Here is a 20,396-nt window from a genome sequence, read left to right on the forward strand (position 1 = left end):
ACTTGAGTGTTAAGTAGTCCAAGAGGAATCTTCTATGGACCACTTACAATATATACATATCTTGAAATATATTTTTCTAAAAGGCCTTATAATAGAGAAAGTGAAAATCAAGTTTGCGCCGAATGGTTAAAAGAGAGATTCATGACCAAGATGAGTCCATTCAAAATCAAACAATTCAACAGATTCCAATCAATCATATATAGAAATGATGACAATCATCAATTTTTTCAATTTTAAAAACACAATAAGACAAGCTGAATTTAAGGCGATTGACTCATCTTTTAGCTTTTCAGACCCCAATCAGCCAATCATCTTTAACTTGGTAATATTCAATACTGTACAAATTATTATGTGGAAAAGGCATGCAATGTGCATCTTTAAATAGGGATGTCTATGGCTAATAACATGCCTTTGGTTTAGGTTACTGATTTTTTCCACATGCACTGTGCCACTTAGTCTTAGATCTCAATAATGCATTGGCATTAGGAGGAATCTTAAACAGTAGAAGGGTTTGAAGAACATAAAAATAGTGAAGAGAATTTGGTGCATAGTAGAAATTTGGACTATCCCATCAGATTAGGAGAAGTCCAGAAAAAGGGCATTAAAAGGGTAGCCCGGTGCACTAAAGCTACCGCTATGCGCGGTGTCCGAAAAAGGGCCCCACCACAAGGGTGTATCGTACGCAACCTTACCTTGCATTTCTGCCAGAGGCTGTTTCCAAGGCTTGAACTCATGACCTCCTGATCGCATGGCAACAACTTTATCAGTTACTCTAGAAAAAAGGCATTGCCAACAAAAATGCTTCAAATGATAAAGAAGAAATTTTGGAATGTGTTGTCAAATGTTCTCCACTATGTGGGAATATACTGGGTTTGTTGTTGTCGTCAAATGTTCTATGTTATTCAAAGTACAATTTACCAAATTCATCTATGAAAACAATTTCTCGAGTTACAAGCACCAAATACATGGCTTTTGGGCGTAAGCTCCTTTTCCAAGTTCAAGAAGTGCCAGGGAAACCAGGGGCAAAAGTCTTGACTACAAGCACTGACATACCGATGACTATCCAACAAGTTTGGTATTATTTGGAAGGGCAACAACCAATATCCATGACTATCCCATACAGAGAGATGCTCACGGGGTAAAATAAATCTCTGGAAAACAAAAAAGAGAGTTGCCTGCACGCAGATCTCATTGGACGATGCTCTTTGCAGTTTTTTCAGGGAGAATATTATCAGGAAGTACAAGCTCGGGAGGTATTTCACGGACAACACCAATCATAGAATCATATTCCTCATCACTTTTGGCATACTTCTTACGGAGCATCTTTTCAAATTCAATTTCGTCAAAGGATTTGGAATTCTCAGCTGCATGAACTCGAGCGAGGTTACAGTAATTGGTTGCCGACTGGGCAATGAAGGCTATCTCTTCATCCGTTAACTTCCTCAAAAACTTTGCTGGATTGCCTGCCCATATCTGTGTCATATAGAGATTCACAGTAAGATGGTGAGAGCAGATATAAGTCTCTTAAGTCATAACTGTTTGCAGAAGAAGCCAATCATATAGCTTTATGCTGTGTGTTAAATCCAGCAATTTACCACAAGGATTCAGAATGGATGAGAACAAAAGATGTAACTTGGTACACTTAAGAAACATTTGACAGTCTTAAACCTTCGTTGAACCCCATAGTACATAGATAAGTCAAATTTTACCGGAAAATTAAACCAGTCAAGAAAGACATAGTTGGGTGTTAAAGTTTCGATCTCATATTCACATTACTTATGACTTTGCAACATATAAGTAATACTGCTGTATCCAGCCTATTCAGAATCACACAGAAAATAAAAATTTAAAATTGCATAGCAAGCAGATTTTGCAATAATAAATGTGATACAAACAATTCTGAAGTGTAATCCACAAGAAGCCGCTTTCTTCGCCCACTCTTTCTATAGGGACAAAATAGACATTACCTTTTCTGTGCAGCGGTAATAAACTAGGAAAGTTTGAAGTCCTAATTGCAATCAAGATCAGATAGTTAAGGGCAACTTCCTATATGATAATACAGTATTGCCAAATGCAATTATTTAACAAAAGACAAAATCCAATCATGTCCTCAACATCTTTCCCTTTCTCACATATCCAACATAGGTGGGCCAGAGAGTGCTCAAAAGAAAGAGAAACTCCATGCAAGTATTTTAAAAGGTGAGGTGTTATTACTAGCAAGTAGCAGCAAGCATAGGTATGTGCCTCAAGAGGAGAGTAGAACACCTCCATGGAATTTCACCCACCCAACGAATTTTAGAATGCCTCTACCTCGACTTTTAAACATTGAACCTACTGTAAGGCAATCATTGGTGATGAGGGGACTACTGAATACCCTACCTCTCCGGAGGGAATCCTTGTGTTCTGTTTCACAAGGGCTCCTGCAGCAACCATGGCATGTTTTTCAACATGGACACCATCAAGCAGTGTGGCTCCCATACCAATAAAGGCCTCATCCTCAATGGTGCAGCCATGTACAACAGCACTATGACCTACAGAAAGCTTAAGTTACAACTCATAAAGCAAAGACAACTAATTGTAAGGTCGACTTGAATGCTTACCAACAGTGACATTGTTCCCTATAATGGTGGGCAGCACCTTTTGACTTATATTTGATTTGGCCACATGAACAAGGGAATTGTCCTGTATATTGGTACCAGATCCGACACTGATACTGTTAACATCACCTGTAAAAGACAAGGCACCTAAAAATTTTAAAAACTGAAAATATAGCATGCAAATATGGAAAATTTCTTGCCAACTAAGAATCACTATACAAAAAAAGATGATGAAGTTGTTGGGGTTATCATTAATTGTTGGAAAATGGAAATGATCAAGGAAATACACCCTCACACCTCGTGATACTCGAAAGGGAAAAGGACAGAGAAGGGAGGAATAGATAAACAAAGAAACAAATAAAAAAGTTAAATTTTGCCTTAGGGATTAGTTGTAAGAGCTCAAATACGAGAAGGAAGGGGACTCTACCTGTTGCAATGGGTCATGTATGAGAAATTAAAATTTACCCCAAACAGGTTGGACTGGGATAAGAAGACCCCTACCAAACCTTACATTTTCGCTAATTGTTTATGTGATAAGAGAAAAGGGATATGTGTTAACACATTACACACTATACCTAGGCATGTTTTAAGACAGGCTTTCGGGTCCTTACGTACAATTTAAAACAAAAAGATATTAATGGTACGTCATGCATTTATGCAAAGTTCCTTTTTACATTCTAAAGTGCCTTTTTTTTTTTCTATCGAGAGAGTACAATCTAAAGTGTCTTGGGGGAATTGAAACGAATAATATATCAAAGAAAAGGGAAGGAGGAGAGGAGATTGCTCCAACTATATCAAAAAGATCTCAAAAACGGTTTTGTGCGAACTATCCTAGCAGCATGTAAAGGGCAGCCTGGTGCACAAAAGCTACCGCTATGTGCGGGGTCCGTGTAAGGGACGTATAGCAAGGGTTTATTGTACGCAGCCTAACCTCACATTTCTAAAAGAGGCTGTTTCCACGGCTTGAATCCGTAACCTCCTGGTCACATGAAGACAACTTTACCCGTTACTCCAAGGCTCCCCTTCTCTCCTAGCAGCATGTAAGGTTAAAATTTTCAGAACCATCTCAACTTGCATTTTCAGTCCGAGAGAAACAAAAAGAAACACTCCTCCATTTCATTTTATATGGCGGTGTTTGAATGGGCGGCAGATCTTTGGCACATACCAAGGCACCCTTCAAACTTGTGGTCTAAATCGTGCCATGACATTTTTATGGTTATAAGAAAGTTCAAAGTTAAAGAAATTTTAATATAAGAACATACCAAAAAGAAGGAGAACGCAATAGCGGGAAAACCACCTAGATATGGTCATCCATTGACAATTTTCAGAACCATCTCAACTTGCATTTTCAGCCCAAGAGAAACAAAAAGAAACACTCCTCCATTTCATTTTATATGGCGGTGTTTGAATGGGCGACAGATCTTCGGCACATACCAAGGCACCCTATAAACTTGTGGTCTAAATTGTACCATGACATTTTTATGGTTATAAGAAAGTTCAAAGTTAAAGAAATTTTAATATAAGAACATACCAAAAAGAAGGAGAATGCAATAGCGGGAAAACCACCTAGATATGGTCATCCATTGACAATTCTAGATTCCTAAATCTATCCTAATGAAGCGTCTCTGGGACCTTTGCAACTGATCTTCGACCACTAAGAGAAGGAAAAAATCTACAAACTATGGGTTTTTGATCCACTGACTCAAGCGAGAAAATGTTCAAGTTCCAAGAAGCCCCCAAAATAACATTCATTTGCTGATCAATTTTCAAACAGTTTGTTCTAAATTAAGAGCTATAATATTCAAAGAGCAGTCTCCGTATGAAATGTAAGTCACGGTTTGAGCCGTGGAAGCAACCACTAATGCTTGTATTAGGGTAGGCTGTGTACATCACACCCTTGGGGTGCAGCTCTTACCTTGGACCCTGAGTAAATGCAGGGTTCTTTGGGCTGCCCTTACTATTCAAAGAGTAGTGCCCACACCGCAAGCTTCAGTACCCTATGTTAACTACCATATGGATGAATTTAGGAAAGAATATAGAAGGCCAGCAAGCAACACAAGAGTAACTGTTATCTGCTAATGAATATTGTGCATCATACCAACTTACACATTTTTATGCACTAGAACAATGGGGGAGTCATGGAAACATAGACTTAAGAACCAAAACTGTCATATAATAATAACAATGTTGTGATAAGATATTTACCTCTTAGCACACATCCGTACCAAATAGATGAATTGCGTCCCACATGGACGTCTCCAATGACTGAAGCACCTGGAGCTACAAATACATCCTTATCCACCACTGGAGCTTTATCAAATATGTTCATAAGAGTTCGATGCCTGGACACTGAAACATAGAAGGTGTAAGTAACTAACCAAGCTTAAGATCAAAATTTAACCACTCAAGAGGAGTCCAACTACTAGAAGGCTAAATAGCAGATTTTTTTTTCCTTTTTTATTGGGGGAGAGGGGGTTTGAGAAGGTATCTGGAATTGTTGCATGAAGGATCAGTCAGGCATAACTGGAGCAATTCATACGAGAACAAAAAAAAAAATTGAAAATAATGCATCACTTAAATTCAACTATGACCTACCACGAGTTCATGCACACTAGCATCTGATACTGAATAGACACGAATACTGTGAGATCAAAGTGCATAACACTGCCTACAATCAGCAGCCAACAGATATCAACAGTCTAAGGTTGATATGTTCAGAGTATATGAACAACAAGAAGTGCAGGGATACATAAATGCATATGATTGATGAGAGGTTGACCTTTTAGCCAACATGACGTGACTCTCAGATCGTCTATTTCTCGGACTGTACAAAATTCAAATCCAATTTCCTACTTTATTATCCAAATTGGTCTCTAAGAACTGAATACTATTATGTATTCTTACGCTTTGGTGTGACATGAAGGACTATCATCAAATGTTTAAGCCAGATACCAACAACTGCTTTGCTGTGGATCTTTGGAGATTCTTTTCCGCGGGGGGGGGGGGGGGGGGGGTGGTCTTTTTGTTTGCATTTTTATGGAAACCAGCTTGGGAGATATAGAATATGAAAAATATGTTTTCCCTTTCAGATATACATGGATAAAAGAATGTACGACTCTAAACTACGGGAAAACTATTAAGAGAGAATCTTTAGTAGGCATATTTTGTGTTTTAGAGGGGAGAATGAAGCAACTAGCTTAGCAATCAGGTTCTCAATTCATAATGGAGGCTAGCAAGAATATGTACAAAAATTCCACTTCAAGTCCCTCTTAAATCGACAAGATAACAACCAATCGATAAGAAATGGACCTTGGGTTGCTCACGCAGCGGATCACTCTCTCTCTCTCTCTAGTAGCAAGAATCTGTACAAAAATTCCACTTCAGGTCTCTCTTAAATCAACAAGATAACAACCAACCGATAGGAAATGGACCTTGGGTTGCTCACGCATCACTCTCTCAGAGAGAGAGAAATTGACCTTGGGTTGCTCACACAGCGGATCAATCACTCAGAGAGAGAGAGAGAGAACTGTGAAAATAATAGCCAAGCCTTATGTTATGGTTTAAAATTAATCCAAAGAGTCAGTTCATGAGGAAACAATTGCTCAATTCTATATTAGGAGATCAATTCTACAAACCACAACCAATGCGGGACAACTTAACACCCCCGCATGCCAAGCATGCCAACTGGAGCATGATAAGAATTGGATCTTAGCCTTAACTCAACCCCTTAAGTTAGCTCATAAGGTGAGAATTGTCCTACGATAAAAGGACACCAATCCACATTCCACAATCAATCTGGGACAACTTAACACCAACTTTGTGATCCTTCCTCCATTTCAAAGTGCACGTTTGAATCAACAAAATTCTTTGTGGGCATACAATTTTTTTTGTTCTTGGTGGGCATAAAAATTGCCTAAGGTCTTCTTGTAAGCACCAGTAGCCCTTGAAACTCATCTTAATATGCAGCTAGAATACAACAACCACATACCCTGTGTAATCCCAGGAGTAGGGTTTGGAGAGGGTAGAGTGCACGCAGATGGTACCACTACCTTGGGAGGTAGAGAGATTGTTTCCGATAGACCCCCGGCTTAAGGAAGAGCATATCAAAGTAGAGACCAAAAGAAAGCATGACAAAGCATTCCGAAAAAAGAACAGTAGCTACAACAAAATAGTGCGACGGTCGAAGTACAAGAGATAGTAGATAATAATAGAAATCTGAGGACAAGAAACTACAAACTACAGGAGAAATATTATGACTATTAGCAAGGAAGGATAAACAAGACAACACTCTACTACCTACTAACCGTCTACCATAATCTGTGTCCTCCACAACCTCCTATATAAGATAATGTCCTTGATAAGAAATATGCAGCTACAATAGGATGACTTAATGTCATTAAACAGATAGGTTTTAGAGAAAGTAGCTAACTCTACTCGCATTTGACAGGTTCCTTGCATTTTGATAAAAGATAGCAACACTTTTATTAGCATAACTGGTGCTATCTTTAAAGATACCATCTCTCAGGATAATTGCCTGCATTTCGTATGCTTTACAAATACACTTCTAACACATTATCTTTCATTCGCTTGTACTTCATTTGCGCTCAGAATAAGTTACCTAAAGGCTGAAACTACTGAACATAAAATTCAAATAAGCATAAAAGTATGAATATGCATTATAACCCACCCCAAAATACCTTTCCCGCCCTTTACTAACTCTGTTTCCTAAAGCATGACTTCATCGGCACTCTGAACACCCATTCAAAGCGCAATTTTGGAACTCTAATAATGACCCAAAGATATCAGGAGAACTGGGCATTCACAAGACTGCTTTTTACAGTCTCAAGAAGAATACTACTTGCACTAATTGAAGACGAGTCACACATTGTTTCTTCAACTATACTTTTTTCCATATAAAAGTTGTGATTTACAATATTTTTTTTTTGCTTAATGTATATGAATAAGTACATTTCTTTTAATAACTGTGGTGTCCGGGCCAGCATTTCCGCACCTCAACTAATTATACGGGATACCCAAATGTCCTCACACTGAAATTCAACCCTCCAGACTTTCCACTCCAAGATCTACCATCCCCCTCCCCAAACAAAGTTTATTATGGAATAAATGCAATAATATAAACAATCATAGATGCAGCAGCGACAAATGAACCATCGGTAAAAATGACCTTAATGGAGGAAACGTAAGTGAGATCTAGGGCAAAGAATAAGGGAAAATTACAGTGTTCTTCTAAGTAGTAGCTGCCTTGAAGGCGATTGCCGACGCGATCAAGTGCTTGGCCGGTCGCACGAACCATGGCTCCAAGGGAGTATATTGCTTTCCCAAGGGTTCCCATTTTGCCCTTCTGATCACTGGGCTGTGCAGTCAGCTAAATGAACACAACAGAGACGAAGATTGGTGGGAGTGACAAATGAGGCTTTCACAACAGTAGTAATGGTAGGGCTGAAATGGAGAATACCCACATTGCCTAGGGCCTCCTAAAGGGCAAATTTGGCATTATATTTTTTATTTTTATTATAGGAATATTTAAGGTTTTTCTTACTTTTAAGTAGAGTAACTCATTGAATTATTCTCCCTAAAGATGATCATACAAGTATCTGAATATAGAAAATAATTGAGATTAAAGTAAATGTGGGGCTCTAGTGGTCCATAAATCAAATTACAATAGAGACAAATCATATTAGATGTGTTATAAAAAGTAAAATTAAATGTCTACATGTTTAACTAGTCAATTTACTCTTTAACTGGTCTTGTAGTTATTTTGACCGAAGCTGAAGCTTTAGGAGAATAAAAGAAAATCCTTTCTCAAATTTTTCTACTGAATGCCTATTAATCATATATATACACACTCTTTTTAAACTTGAAAATGCATTAACATACAAAAGCTTTGGAATTTTATAGACAAATTTTTGGTGGAAACTGGAAAGATCCTAAATTGATTATTGGTTGCTCTCCAGTGATTTAAGCCTTAGAATAGCCTGTTGCAAATATGTGAAGTACAATTCTGTATATAAGTCAATATTTGTTCAATTTATGGTGCACATGGACTTATGATTTTTTTATTTTTTTTTGGATATTGAAAGACAAGGTATGTTATACATATTCTTAGAATTTATCTAATATAATCTGTTGGCTCTTATGCTTCAAACAAAATGACTGATGCATATGATTCTGTAACACCCCGCAAAAATTCGTGCATCACTCGTAGCATGCTTAAAGAGTTAAAGATAAGAAAATTTTTCTAAGTGCTAAAGAGACTTAGCCTTATTTTAAGTTTTCAATCTTTGCGGATTTTTTTTACGACCTTTCCGACCTCCGTTTCTTGATATTTTTGTTGATTCAAGATGGGGCAAGTCGATAGTACATAATGGGTGAGTTTTGAGATTTTTGGACCTCGTTTAGGACACGTTTGGATGCCCAAAACAATAACATCATGCGATTAGCATGCGTCGCATGGTCCATTCCACCCCTGGCACCATGAGATGCAGCATGCAACACATGCTCCAGTCTGGAGGACTAGAGCGTGCGACGCATGCTCTGTCGCACGCATCTGGGATTTTTAGCATTTTACTCCGTCTCATTAACGATATATTGGGTATTTTCCATCCCTGATCAGCTTAAACACAGAATTTAATCCCAAATACACCAAAATACATTCACAATCATCCAAATTACTCAAGAACACTCTCTAGGGTTTCAAACTAAAAACTCAAATAACTCAAGTTTCAACCGTGGGTTTTCGAAACTAATTGAAGATTTGGAATCCCCAAACCGTAGGCTTCAAGAATCATTCATCAAATTCCTAAATTGAGGTACGTGAGGTTTATCCTAAAAACTACATGGGCTTGTCAACACTAGAATATGATTTAAAGATTATCAAGCATGAATTTTAAAGGAGTTTTGGAACTTATACTTTAAATTTCGCATTATGAATGTTTTGATGATATTATTGTTTTGGCCTTTCCCTCTTAAATTGATTTAAACCTATATGAATATGAATGATGTTGAAAATTTGATTGAGAGCATTATTATTGAAATCCCTCTCTTTAATGATTTAGAGTTGACGAATTTGTTGGGAATGATTTGAGATGCTTGTTTAATGTTTTGAAGGGGATCTTTTCAATATGTTAGTATTTAACATGATTTTGATGATAATGAGAGGGTGTTTCTTGGTATGATTTTGTTCTTGTCTTAAAAAGAAGAATTGCATGTGATTGATATATTTTGACATGACCACCTTATGTATTTGAAATGTTGAAAAGAGAGTTTCTTGCATATGTTTACATGAGCTTTAAGAAAGAGTTTCTTGAAATGACTTATTGATAGGGTGGTCCCAGATTTACGTTTTGAAACAGAGATTATAATATGTCAATAATGACTTAGAGATGTGACTTGCAAGTCAATGGTATGACGATACCATAAGTATGTATGCCATAACAGAGTATATTTTCAGAATATGTTTTTCAGAGAATACATGTTTTAAAGAGTTAAAAATGGGCTTAAAGAGGGTTAGGTAGTTACCCAAAGAAGGATTGAGTTCAAGTAACTCTTAACCTAAAACCGTGATTTGCCGATCCGAGTATATTATTTTTACGCTGGCGACGGCCGTGAGGCGTAGCAGAGTCAGAGACTCCAACCCTTGCGGCACACTTGTAGTGGAGGCTTCCCCGCCGAGTTAATGGCGGATTCCATATAGCCCGTGAAATTTCAGAGTTGTAGGTATACCACCTAGTGCAGAAGTAAAACAAAGAATGTCTCAAAGTTCAGATGATTTTCTTTCAGAGTCTTTCAGAAATGCCCATGAGATTTCTTACTATATGATATATTTATGAAATGTTTTAAATTGCTCTCATATTTGTTGAATATAAATTATTATTTTGGATTTGCTCTGTGTACCAGTACAATTGTATTGACTCCCTACCTCCCAGGTTCGGAGGCTCGGTCTAGGGGTCCGGCTAATCAGTAGAGTATCCAAAGAGAAGTGATCCGTGCAGTGGTGATCCTTCTTTGTTCCAGAAGGCCTGTTATTTCAGATTATGTTATTCATTTGTTTTGGTCTACCGGGGGCCTTGTCCCAGCTTTTCAGACAGTTATCTTTAGATCATGTAGTAGAGATTTCGCAGACTGTTCCAGAATTTGTTTAGTTGATTTCATATTTCATTCCTTATTGTTAAACTGAATCTAGAGTATGACCATATTTCCGTATTAGATTAAAATTCTGCATTTTCTTTTATTACATGAATGTTGTGCGATTACCAGATCAGATGGAGTAGGACGTCCGGGCCTTTATGATTCGGGATGTCCTTCACAGCCAGTACCTAGTTCGGGTCATGACAAACTTGGTATCAGAGCACGATTTATGGTCCCAGGGTGTTTGCAAAATCACGTCGGGTAGAGTCTTGCTTATGGGTGTGTAGCGCGCTACACTTATAAGCAGGAGACTACTAGGCGTTTAGGAATGTTTCTTTTTTTGTGGTTTAGTTCGTGCTTCAGAGTCTGAATTATCCCCTAATCAATGATCTCTTGTGTTTCAGAAAAACAATCATGCCTCACCGTCGTACTATCGATCAGAATGCACAGACAGATGAGGTCCGCCCTATCATGGGATAAGGACCCGAAACAGAGCTCAGACTCCTGAGATTGATGCTACTCCGGGAGTCCCACCTACTCAGACCAGCCCACCTAGGGCACCTAGAACTCTCCGGACAGAGACTAACTGCACTCAGCCTCGTGAGAGAGAAGTATCTAATGCAGAATTTAGACAGTCCATTCACATGCTTGCACAGTTGGTAGCCACACAGACTCAACGGTCTGAATATATTGGGTCTGCATCTGTTACATCTGAGGCTATAAGAGTGGTCCAGTTCATGAGGATGAACCCACCCAAGTTTATTGGTACCAAGGTAGAATAGAATCCACATGATTTTATGGACGAGATGGAGAAGATCTTTAAGGTGATGCATGTAGATGAGGTAGAGGGGGTTAAGTTAGTAGCTTACTAACTTAAGGATATAGCGAACCAATGGTATAACAAGTGGGAAGATTTAAAGAGTGATCATGCTGAGCCCACAGTTTGGGCCGAGTTCGTAGAAACCTTTCTTGATCGGTTCTTTCCTCTTGAGCTGAGGGAGGCCAAAGCTGAGGAGCTTATGAATTTAAAATAGGGAAAGATGAGTGTCCAGGAGTACACTCTGAGGTTCAACCAACTAGCCCGTTATGCTCCAGAGATGACTAGTAACATAAGAGCCCGAATGAGAAAATTTACATCCGCCCTTTCAGACGACTTAGTGCTTGAGTGTCAGGGAGCAATGTTGAATGGGCAAGTTGAGGAAAAGAAAAAGAAAATCGCTGAATTTAGAGAGAAGGACAGACAAAAAAAGAGAGCCAAAACAGCAGACCAGAGCTACAGTCAGCAGCAGAGTAGGAATTGGGGTAACAAATGGCAGAAGAAAAAGAATTGGGGTAATGCGCAGTCTGCAGCCAGTGCTCCGGTGAGCAGACCTCCATCCGGATAGCACACTTAGGATTTTCAGTATAGGTAGGGGTCGAGGATGCAGGGTTCGCAGTCTCAAGGAAGTGTAGCTCAGACCACTCAGACATCCCCGCGTTATGAGAAATGTGGGAGGAATCATCCAGGAAGATGTCAGTTTGGTGCTATGGTGTGTTATTCGTATGGCCAGCCAGACCATATCTAGAGAGACTGTCCGACAGTAAAAGGTAATATTGGTGGAGCCAAGTCACAGGCTAATTCTTCTGCACCACCACCGCCTCAGAAGGATGCCACTTCAGCCGGATGCCACTTCATCCGCTGGAAACGACCGCAACCGATTGTATGCCTTGACCAACCGCCAAGAGACAGAGGCCTCACCGGATATAGTTACTGGTACGTTGCAAATCTTTTCCCGTGATGTTTATGTGTTACTTGCTCCGGATCTACCCTGTCTTATGTGACCCCTTATGTGGCTGTTGGATTTGGGTTTGAGCCCGATGTGATTGCTGAGCCTTTTTTATTTCCAATCTGGTGGGAGACTGTCGTGGCTAGGAGGGTGTATAGAAATTGTGTGGTGACTATTTATGGGCGGGATACTGTGGCAGATCTCATAGAGCTTGAAATGATTGACTTTGATGCTATCTTAGGGATAGATTGGCTCTATTCGTGCTATGCCATACTAAATTGTAGAACCCGAAGAGTGACTTTTTCCTTCCCGAATGAACCAGTAGTAGAGTGGCAGGGACATTCTTTAGCACCTAGAGGGCACTTTATATCTTACCTCAGAGCCCGTAAACTTATTTGTAAGGGTTGTTTGTATCATCTTATTCAAGTTAAAGATTCAAATACCAAAAGCTCTTCTCTTCAGTCCGTCCCTGTGGTGAATGAATTTCCAGAAGTCTTTCCAGATGATCTCGCAAGAATCCCACCTGATAGGGAGATAGATTTTGGTATTGATTTGTTGCCAGATACCCGTCCCATCTCTATTTCGTCATATAGAATGGCTCCTGCAGAGCTAAAAGAGTTGAAAGAGCAGCTAGTAGATCTTCTAGACAAAGGTTTTATTCGCCCTAGTGTTTCTCCCTGGGGTGCACCTATACTCTTCGTGCGAAAGAAAGATGGTTCCCTGCGTATGTGCATAGATTACCGCCAGTTGAATAAGGTCACTGTTAAAAATAAATATCCTCTTCCTAGAATTGATGATCTTTTTGACCAGCTTCAGGGTGCTAGATATTTTTCAAAGATAGACCTTCATTCGGGATATCATCAGTTGAAAGTTAGAGAGTCAGACATTCTCAAAATAACTTTCCGAACCAGATGCAGTCATTATAAATTCTTAGTCATGTTCTTTAGGTTGACTAACGCTCCTGCAACTTTTATGGATCTGATGACTAGGGTGTTCCATCAGTTTCTAGACCTGTTTGTGATAGTTTTTGTTGATGATATTTTGATTTATTCTAAAAGTGAGGAGGATCATGCCAATCACCTCCGAATCATCCTTTAGAATCTCAAAGATCACAAGTTGTATGCAAAGTTTTCCAAGTGTGAATTCTGGCTTAATGCTATTGCTTTCTTAGGGCATATTGTGTCTAGTGATGGAATTAAGATTGATCCCCAAAAGGTTGAGGCAGTGAGAAAATGGCCCAAACCCACGACTCCAACCAATATTCGAAGCTTCTTGGGTTCGGCATGGTATTACAGAAGGTTCGTTGAGATTTTTTCTTCCATAGCTGCACCGCTCACTAAGTTGACTCAGAAAAAGGTGAAGTTTGTGTGGTCTGACTCCTGTGAGAATAGTTTTGAGAAGTTAAAAGATAAGTTGACAATTGCTCTTGTTTTGACTCTTCCGAAAGGTACGAAAGGGTTTGTTCTATACTGTGATGTGTCCCGTGTGGGACTTGGGTGTGTACTTATGTAGCACGGTACGGTGGTGGCCTATGCATCTAGGCAGTTGAAGGTGCATGAGCGAAATTACCCTACCCATGACTTGGAGTTAGGGGTTGTGGTATTTGCGCATAAAATCTGGCGGCATTATCTCTATAGGGTACATGTTGATATATTTACTGACCACAAGAGTTTGCAGTATGTTTTCTCGCAGAAAGAATTGAACCTCAGGCAACGACGTTGGTTGGAGCTTTTGAAGGATTGTGACATGAGCCTACACTACCATCCGGGCAAGGCAAATATGGTAGCCGACGCCCTTAGTAGGTTATCTATGGGAAATCTTTCACATGTTGAAATGGAAAAAAGGGAGATGGTGAAGGACATTCACCGACTTGTAAATCTAGGAGTGCGACTCTTGGATTTCGAAGATAGGGGAGTGGTTGTTCATGAGGTATCTAAATCTTCACTTAGTGTTGAAGTTAAAGAGAAGCAGGTTGAAGATCCCATCTTGATGCAGATCAAGAAAGATGTGGGTCAACAGAAGGTGATGTTTTTTGAAATTGGTGGTGATGGAATTTTGAGATGTCAGGGCAAACTATGTGTGCCAGATGTAGATGGGTTACGAAAGAGGATCCTTAATGAAGCTCACACTTTGAGTTATGTTGTTCCCCCAGGCTCTACTAAGATGTATCATGATCTAAAGACTATATATTGGTGGAATAATATGAAGCGTGATGTGGCTAACTTTGTTGCCAAGTGTTTGAATTGTCAACAAGTTAAGGTAGAGCATATGAGGCCAGGTGGTACTTCCCAAGAGATAGCTTTACCCTTGTGAAAGTGGGAGATGGTCAATATGAACTTTATCATGGGACTTCCGAGGTCCCGAAATCAGTATGATTCTATTTAGGTAATTGTAGACCGGCTGACCAAGTCAGCCCACTTTCTGCCTGTGAGAACCAACTATTCGGGAGATGACTATGCCAAGTTATTCATTGAGGATATAGTCCATTTGCATGGAGCACCTGTGTCCATCATATCTGGCCGAGGTACGCAATTCTCTTCACAGATTTGGAGATCTTTTCAAAGGGATTTAGGTACCCAAGTGAACCTGAGTACAGTTTTCCACCCTCAGACGGATGGGCAAGCCGAACGTACTATTCAGACCCTTGAAGATATGTTGAGAGCTTGTGTCATTGATTTCAAAGGTAGTTGGATAGAGCAATTACCGTTGATAGAGTTCGCTTATAATAACAGCTACCATGTCAGTATTAAGATGGCTCCATTTAAAGCTTTGTATGGGAGAAATATAGAACACCGATAGGGTGGTATGAAGTGAGTGAGACTCAGTTGTTTGGGCCTGATCTTGTTCATCAGGCGATGGAGGACGTGAAAATTATTAGAGAACGACTTAAAATAACCCAGAGTAGACGGAAATCCTACGCCAATGTTAGGAGAAGAGACTTAGAGTTTGAGGTTCGTGATTGAGTGTTTCTCAAAGTCTCCCCTATGAAGGGAGTTATGCCATTCGGGAATAAAGGTAAGCTGAGTCCTCGCTATATAGGGCCATACCAGATTTTGAGAAGGATATGTGGGGTTGCATATGAGTTAGAGTTGCGTGCAAGTCTGGATTTTGTTCATCCAGTATTTCACATATCCATGTTGAAGAAATGTATCGGAGACCATTCATTAGTGTTGCCTATAAAGAAGGTCAAAGTGACAGACTCCTTATCCTATGAAGAAGAGCCCGTGGCAATCTTGGATCGCCAAGTTAGGAAATTGAGGAGCAAAGAAATAGCCTTGGTTAAAGTGTTGTGGAAAACTCAGAAAGTTGAGGAAGCAACTTGGGAATCAGAAGATGTCATGAGAGATAGATACCTAGACTTATTTGATTCGGTGAATGATGAAATGGAAGGTACAATCTTTGTCTTATTCTTTTATGGCCTTAGTATGCTTGAAATCGTACTTGTCTGTGTTCCACGTCATCATTCGGGGACGAATGATCCCAAGTGGGGATAATGTAACACCCAGCTAATAGTTGTACATGAATTAGCTCCTAGTAGCATGCTTAAAGAGTTAAAGATTAAAAAAATTTTCTAAGTGTTAAAGAGACTTAGCCTCATTTTGAGCTTTCAATCTTTACGGATTTTTTTGATGACCTTTCCGACCTCCGTTTCTTGATATTTTTGTTGATTCACGATGGGGCAAGTCGATAGTACATAATGAGTGAGTTTTGGGATTTTTGGACCTCGTTTAGGGAACGTTTGGATGCCCAAAACAGTAGCATCATGCGATTAGCATGCGTCGCATAGTCCATTCCACCCCTGGCACCATGCGATGCAGCATGCGAAGCATGCTCCAGTCCGGCGGACTAAAGTGTGCGACGCATGCTCTGTCGCATGCATCTGGGATTTTCAGCATTTTGCTTCGTCACATTAAGGGTATATTGGGTATTTTTCACCCCTTATTAGCTTAAACACGGGATTTAATCCCAAATACACCAAAATACATTCACAATCATCCAAATTACTCAAAAACACTCTCTAGGGTTTCAAACTAAAAACCCAAATAACTCAAGATTCAACTGTGGGTTTTCAAAACTAATTGAAGATTTGGAATCTCCAAACCGTAGGCTTCAAGAATCATTCATCAAATTCCTAAATTAAGGTACGTGAGGCTTATTCTAAAAACTACATGGGCTTGCTAACACTAGAATATTATTTAAAGATTATCAAGCATGAATTTTAAAGGGGTTTTGGAACTTATGCTTTAAATTTCGCATTATGGATGTTTTGATGATATTATTGTTTTGGCCTTTAGGCATTTCCCCCTTAAACTGATTTAAACCTATATGAATATGTATGATGTTGAAAATTTGATTGAGAGCATTATTATTGAAATCTCTCTATTTAATGATTTAGAGTTGACGAATTTGTTGGGAATGATTTGAGATGCTTGTTTAATTTTTTGAAGGGGATCTTTTCAATATGTAAGTATTTAACATGATTTTGATGATGATGAGAGGGTGTTTCTTGGTATGATTTCGTTCTTGTCTTAAAAAGAAAGAATTGCATGTGATTGATATATTTTGACATGACCACCTTGTGTATTTGAAATGTTGAAAAGAGAGTTTCTTGCATATGTTTACATGAGCTTTAAGAAAGAGTTTCTTGAAATGACTTATTGATAGGGTGGTCCCAGATTTACGTTTTGAAACAAAGATTATTATATGCCAATAATGGCTCAGAGATGTGAATTGCAAGTCAATGGTATGACGATACCATAAGTATGTATGCCATAACAGAGTATGTTTTCAGAATATGTTTTCAGAGAATGCATGTTTTAAAGAGTTAAAAATGGGCTTAAAGAGGGTTAGGTGGTTACCTGAAGAAGACTTGAGTTCAAGTAACTCTTAGCCTAAAATCGTGATTTGTTGATCCGGGTATAATATTTTTATGCTGGTAACGGCCGTGTAGCGTAGCAGAGTCAGAGACTCCAACCCTTGCGGCACACTTGTAGTGGAGGCTTCCCCGCCGAGTTAATGGCGGATTCCATATAGCCCGTGAAATTTCAGAGTTGTAGGTATACCACCTAGTGCAGAAGTAAAACAAAGAATGTCTCAAAGTTCAGATGATTTTCTTTCAGAGTCTTTCAGAAATGCTCATGGGATTTCTTACTATATGATATATTTATGAAATGTTTTAAATTGCTCTCATATTTGTTGAATATAAATTATTATTTTGGATTTGCTCTGTGTACCAGTACAAATGTATTGACCCCCTACCTCCCAGGTTCGGAGGCTCAGTCTAGGGGTCTGGCTAATCAGTAGAGTATCCAAAGAGAAGTGATCCGTGCGGTGGTGAGCCTTCTTTGTTCCAGAAGGCATGTTATTTCAGATTATGTTATTCATTTGTTTTGATCTACTAGGGGCCTTGTCCCAGCTTTTCAGACAGTTATCTTTAGATCATGTAGTAGAGATTTTGCAGACCGTTTCAGAAGTTGTTTAGTTGATTTCGGATTTCATTCCTTATTGTTAAACTGAATCTAGAGTATGATCATGTTTCCGTATTAGATTAAAATTCCGCATTTTCTTTTATTACATGAATGTTGTGCGATTACCAGATCAGATGGAGTAGGACGTCCGGGCCTTCATGGTTCGGGATGTCCGTCACGGCCAGGCCCTAGTTCGGGTCGTGACAGATTCAATATTGAGCTATACTTACAACAGATCGTATGTGATCCGGCTATTCTTTAGCACACCTCGTGCACACGAGAGTTTTCTGCATTGAATTGTCCTTTTCTATTTGCTACTATCGTACTGTGATATCGTGTTAAAGTTGTCTGCTCAAATCTCATTTTATCTTATAACTAACATAACAGTGTGTGCCTGATTTGAAATTTCTTCCAAATAGAAATGGGCATTGGAAGACCAACACATGCTGCAAAATTTGTATTGTGTGTGCTTCATTGAGGAAAGCAACCAATTTTTCATTACTATGTCTTTAGGGTGTTCACTAAGAGAAAAAAATTGCTGAAAATCTACTTTATTATCTGATGACAAGGCGTGAGATTGACGTCAACTCTAACTCTCAAATTCAAAATTTTGATTGGTGTAATCCGACGTCGGATGATATGCCATGTGGATACTTAATCGTAAACACCCAATTGGTGTAACAACTTCCTAACAAGTAACAACCTTAACACAGAAAATAACAAGATTATCAGCGTAAGTATTTTGACTTTTATAACAAATGAGTTTACTTGTGCATATTAAACACGTCCAATTGGGCATTATTAATACTAGTTTGGAATGCTTTAGTATCATTAATGTGGAAAGTTCTTAAACATGGCCAGCTAAGCTAAGTAACAAAACATTTCTTGCAGTACCTAACATAAATAAATAAAAATCCTTCTTTCAATGTCTTTATGAAAATAGTTGTCCATTAAATGAGTGGGAGAACAATTATCTTGATTTTATTCTTTTGGGCTGTTCTCACCATTGTTACTCCTGTTCTTGTTCGTTTATCAGCTACTGCTAAAGCCAATGGGGAGTTTTTTGTCATCAAATACACGAGTAAGGAGATTGTTAAAATGTTTCATCACTTCCTTTGTTATTTGTTGTAGTTATTGTTCAACACGTTTTGTGGTGCTTTCACATCCGTTACTTCCTTTTTCTGGATTGCTTTGATTTGTTTTCTCTTCAGCCGAGGATCTTCAGGAAGCAACCTCTTTGCCTATGAGGTAGGGGTAAGGTTAGCGTACACTCTACCCTCTCCAAATCCAAATCCCACTGTGTGGGACTACACTAGCAACATGGTCTTATATAAGATCAAGTTTGAAGTTATTGATCTCTCTTTTTACAGGTGAGTTAAAAGAGAGAGTGAAGGCTGGAAAAGTGATGGGGTTGTTGCCAAGGAGGGCGCTTGTCGCGGCGGCACTGCCATTATCACCAGCGCCGGGGCCATATCCAGTCTCGACACGCTGACATCGAGGATATGAGAGATGAAAATGTTGTTTACATCAGCACTCATAAGCTATGTTGCTCGGATTCTTCGAAAATATCGTCGTACTTTTATCGGATCGCTTAAAAGTAGTGTATGTTTGGAGGATCCGATACGGATGTGAGGATATTTATGGAGGATTCGAGCAACATAGTTTAGAAGGTGTGCATTGGGCCAATGATGAAGAGTGAAGACTTCATTTTGGTTCAAGAAATTGAGTAGGCAGCTCACTTGGGCATTGAGACAGGGTGGTCCTTTGCATTATTTTGGCAGGGGTTGGATAGACAGCATGACTTGTGAATATATCTACTGAATGTACAGCAACAATTCCATTTATTATAGTACAAAAGCAATTGGTTAGTTCTTTTTCTTCTATTCAACCTCTTTTACATTTGTACTTCCTTTTCCATACAACAATAATGGCAGTGAAGATTGATGAAATTTGAGTAAAATAAAGGTTTACTCCACGAGGTAGGGGTACACCCTACCTTCTACCATCCCCCGACCCCACTTGTGGGATTACACTAGGTATGATATGATGTTGATGTTGTTACTCTACTTAAGAAAGGATCATGAGCTCATGACCCAATCTAGAATGAAGAAGCATAATCTTCCTAACAGAAGTTAAGTGAAGTTGGAGGGTTCACCTAACTAGTAGGGAAAAGCAGAACTTCCTGGAGTATGAATAAAGCATGAATGATAATGGTAGGGCAATAACTCATCATTTAAAATCATCATAACAAAGTTACAATGTTTCCAATTCCTATACTCATCAGCTATTTGATCGCGATACTATTGCATAGGTTCCTAAAGGAATAAATGACACAGATATGTGGCAAAAGGATGATACGGTTTCCCCCTTCCCCCTTCCGGTTCAGATCATTCCAAATGAAGGATTAGCAAGCAAAA

At 39.1% G+C, this 20,396-nt stretch overlaps 1 protein-coding gene across 1 annotated transcript; it reads right to left on the bottom strand.

Moving 5' to 3' along the window:
- Nucleotides 1–832: 832 nt before the first annotated feature.
- LOC107866985 (gamma carbonic anhydrase 2, mitochondrial) lies at nucleotides 833–8,204 on the bottom strand. The gene is made up of 5 exons (XM_016713052.2): nucleotides 7,836–8,204; nucleotides 4,803–4,946; nucleotides 2,601–2,726; nucleotides 2,380–2,531; nucleotides 833–1,473 (listed from the first exon to the last, which is right to left on the bottom strand). The coding sequence occupies exons 1-5, from the start codon at nucleotides 7,948–7,950 to the stop codon at nucleotides 1,189–1,191; spliced, it is 822 nt and encodes a 273-aa protein (XP_016568538.1). The 5' UTR covers nucleotides 7,951–8,204; the 3' UTR covers nucleotides 833–1,188.
- Between the last annotated feature and the right edge of the window lie 12,192 nt (nucleotides 8,205–20,396).

This window comes from Capsicum annuum, chromosome 4, assembly GCF_002878395.1.
Source record: "Capsicum annuum cultivar UCD-10X-F1 chromosome 4, UCD10Xv1.1, whole genome shotgun sequence".
Classification (NCBI taxonomy): domain Eukaryota; kingdom Viridiplantae; phylum Streptophyta; class Magnoliopsida; order Solanales; family Solanaceae; genus Capsicum; species Capsicum annuum.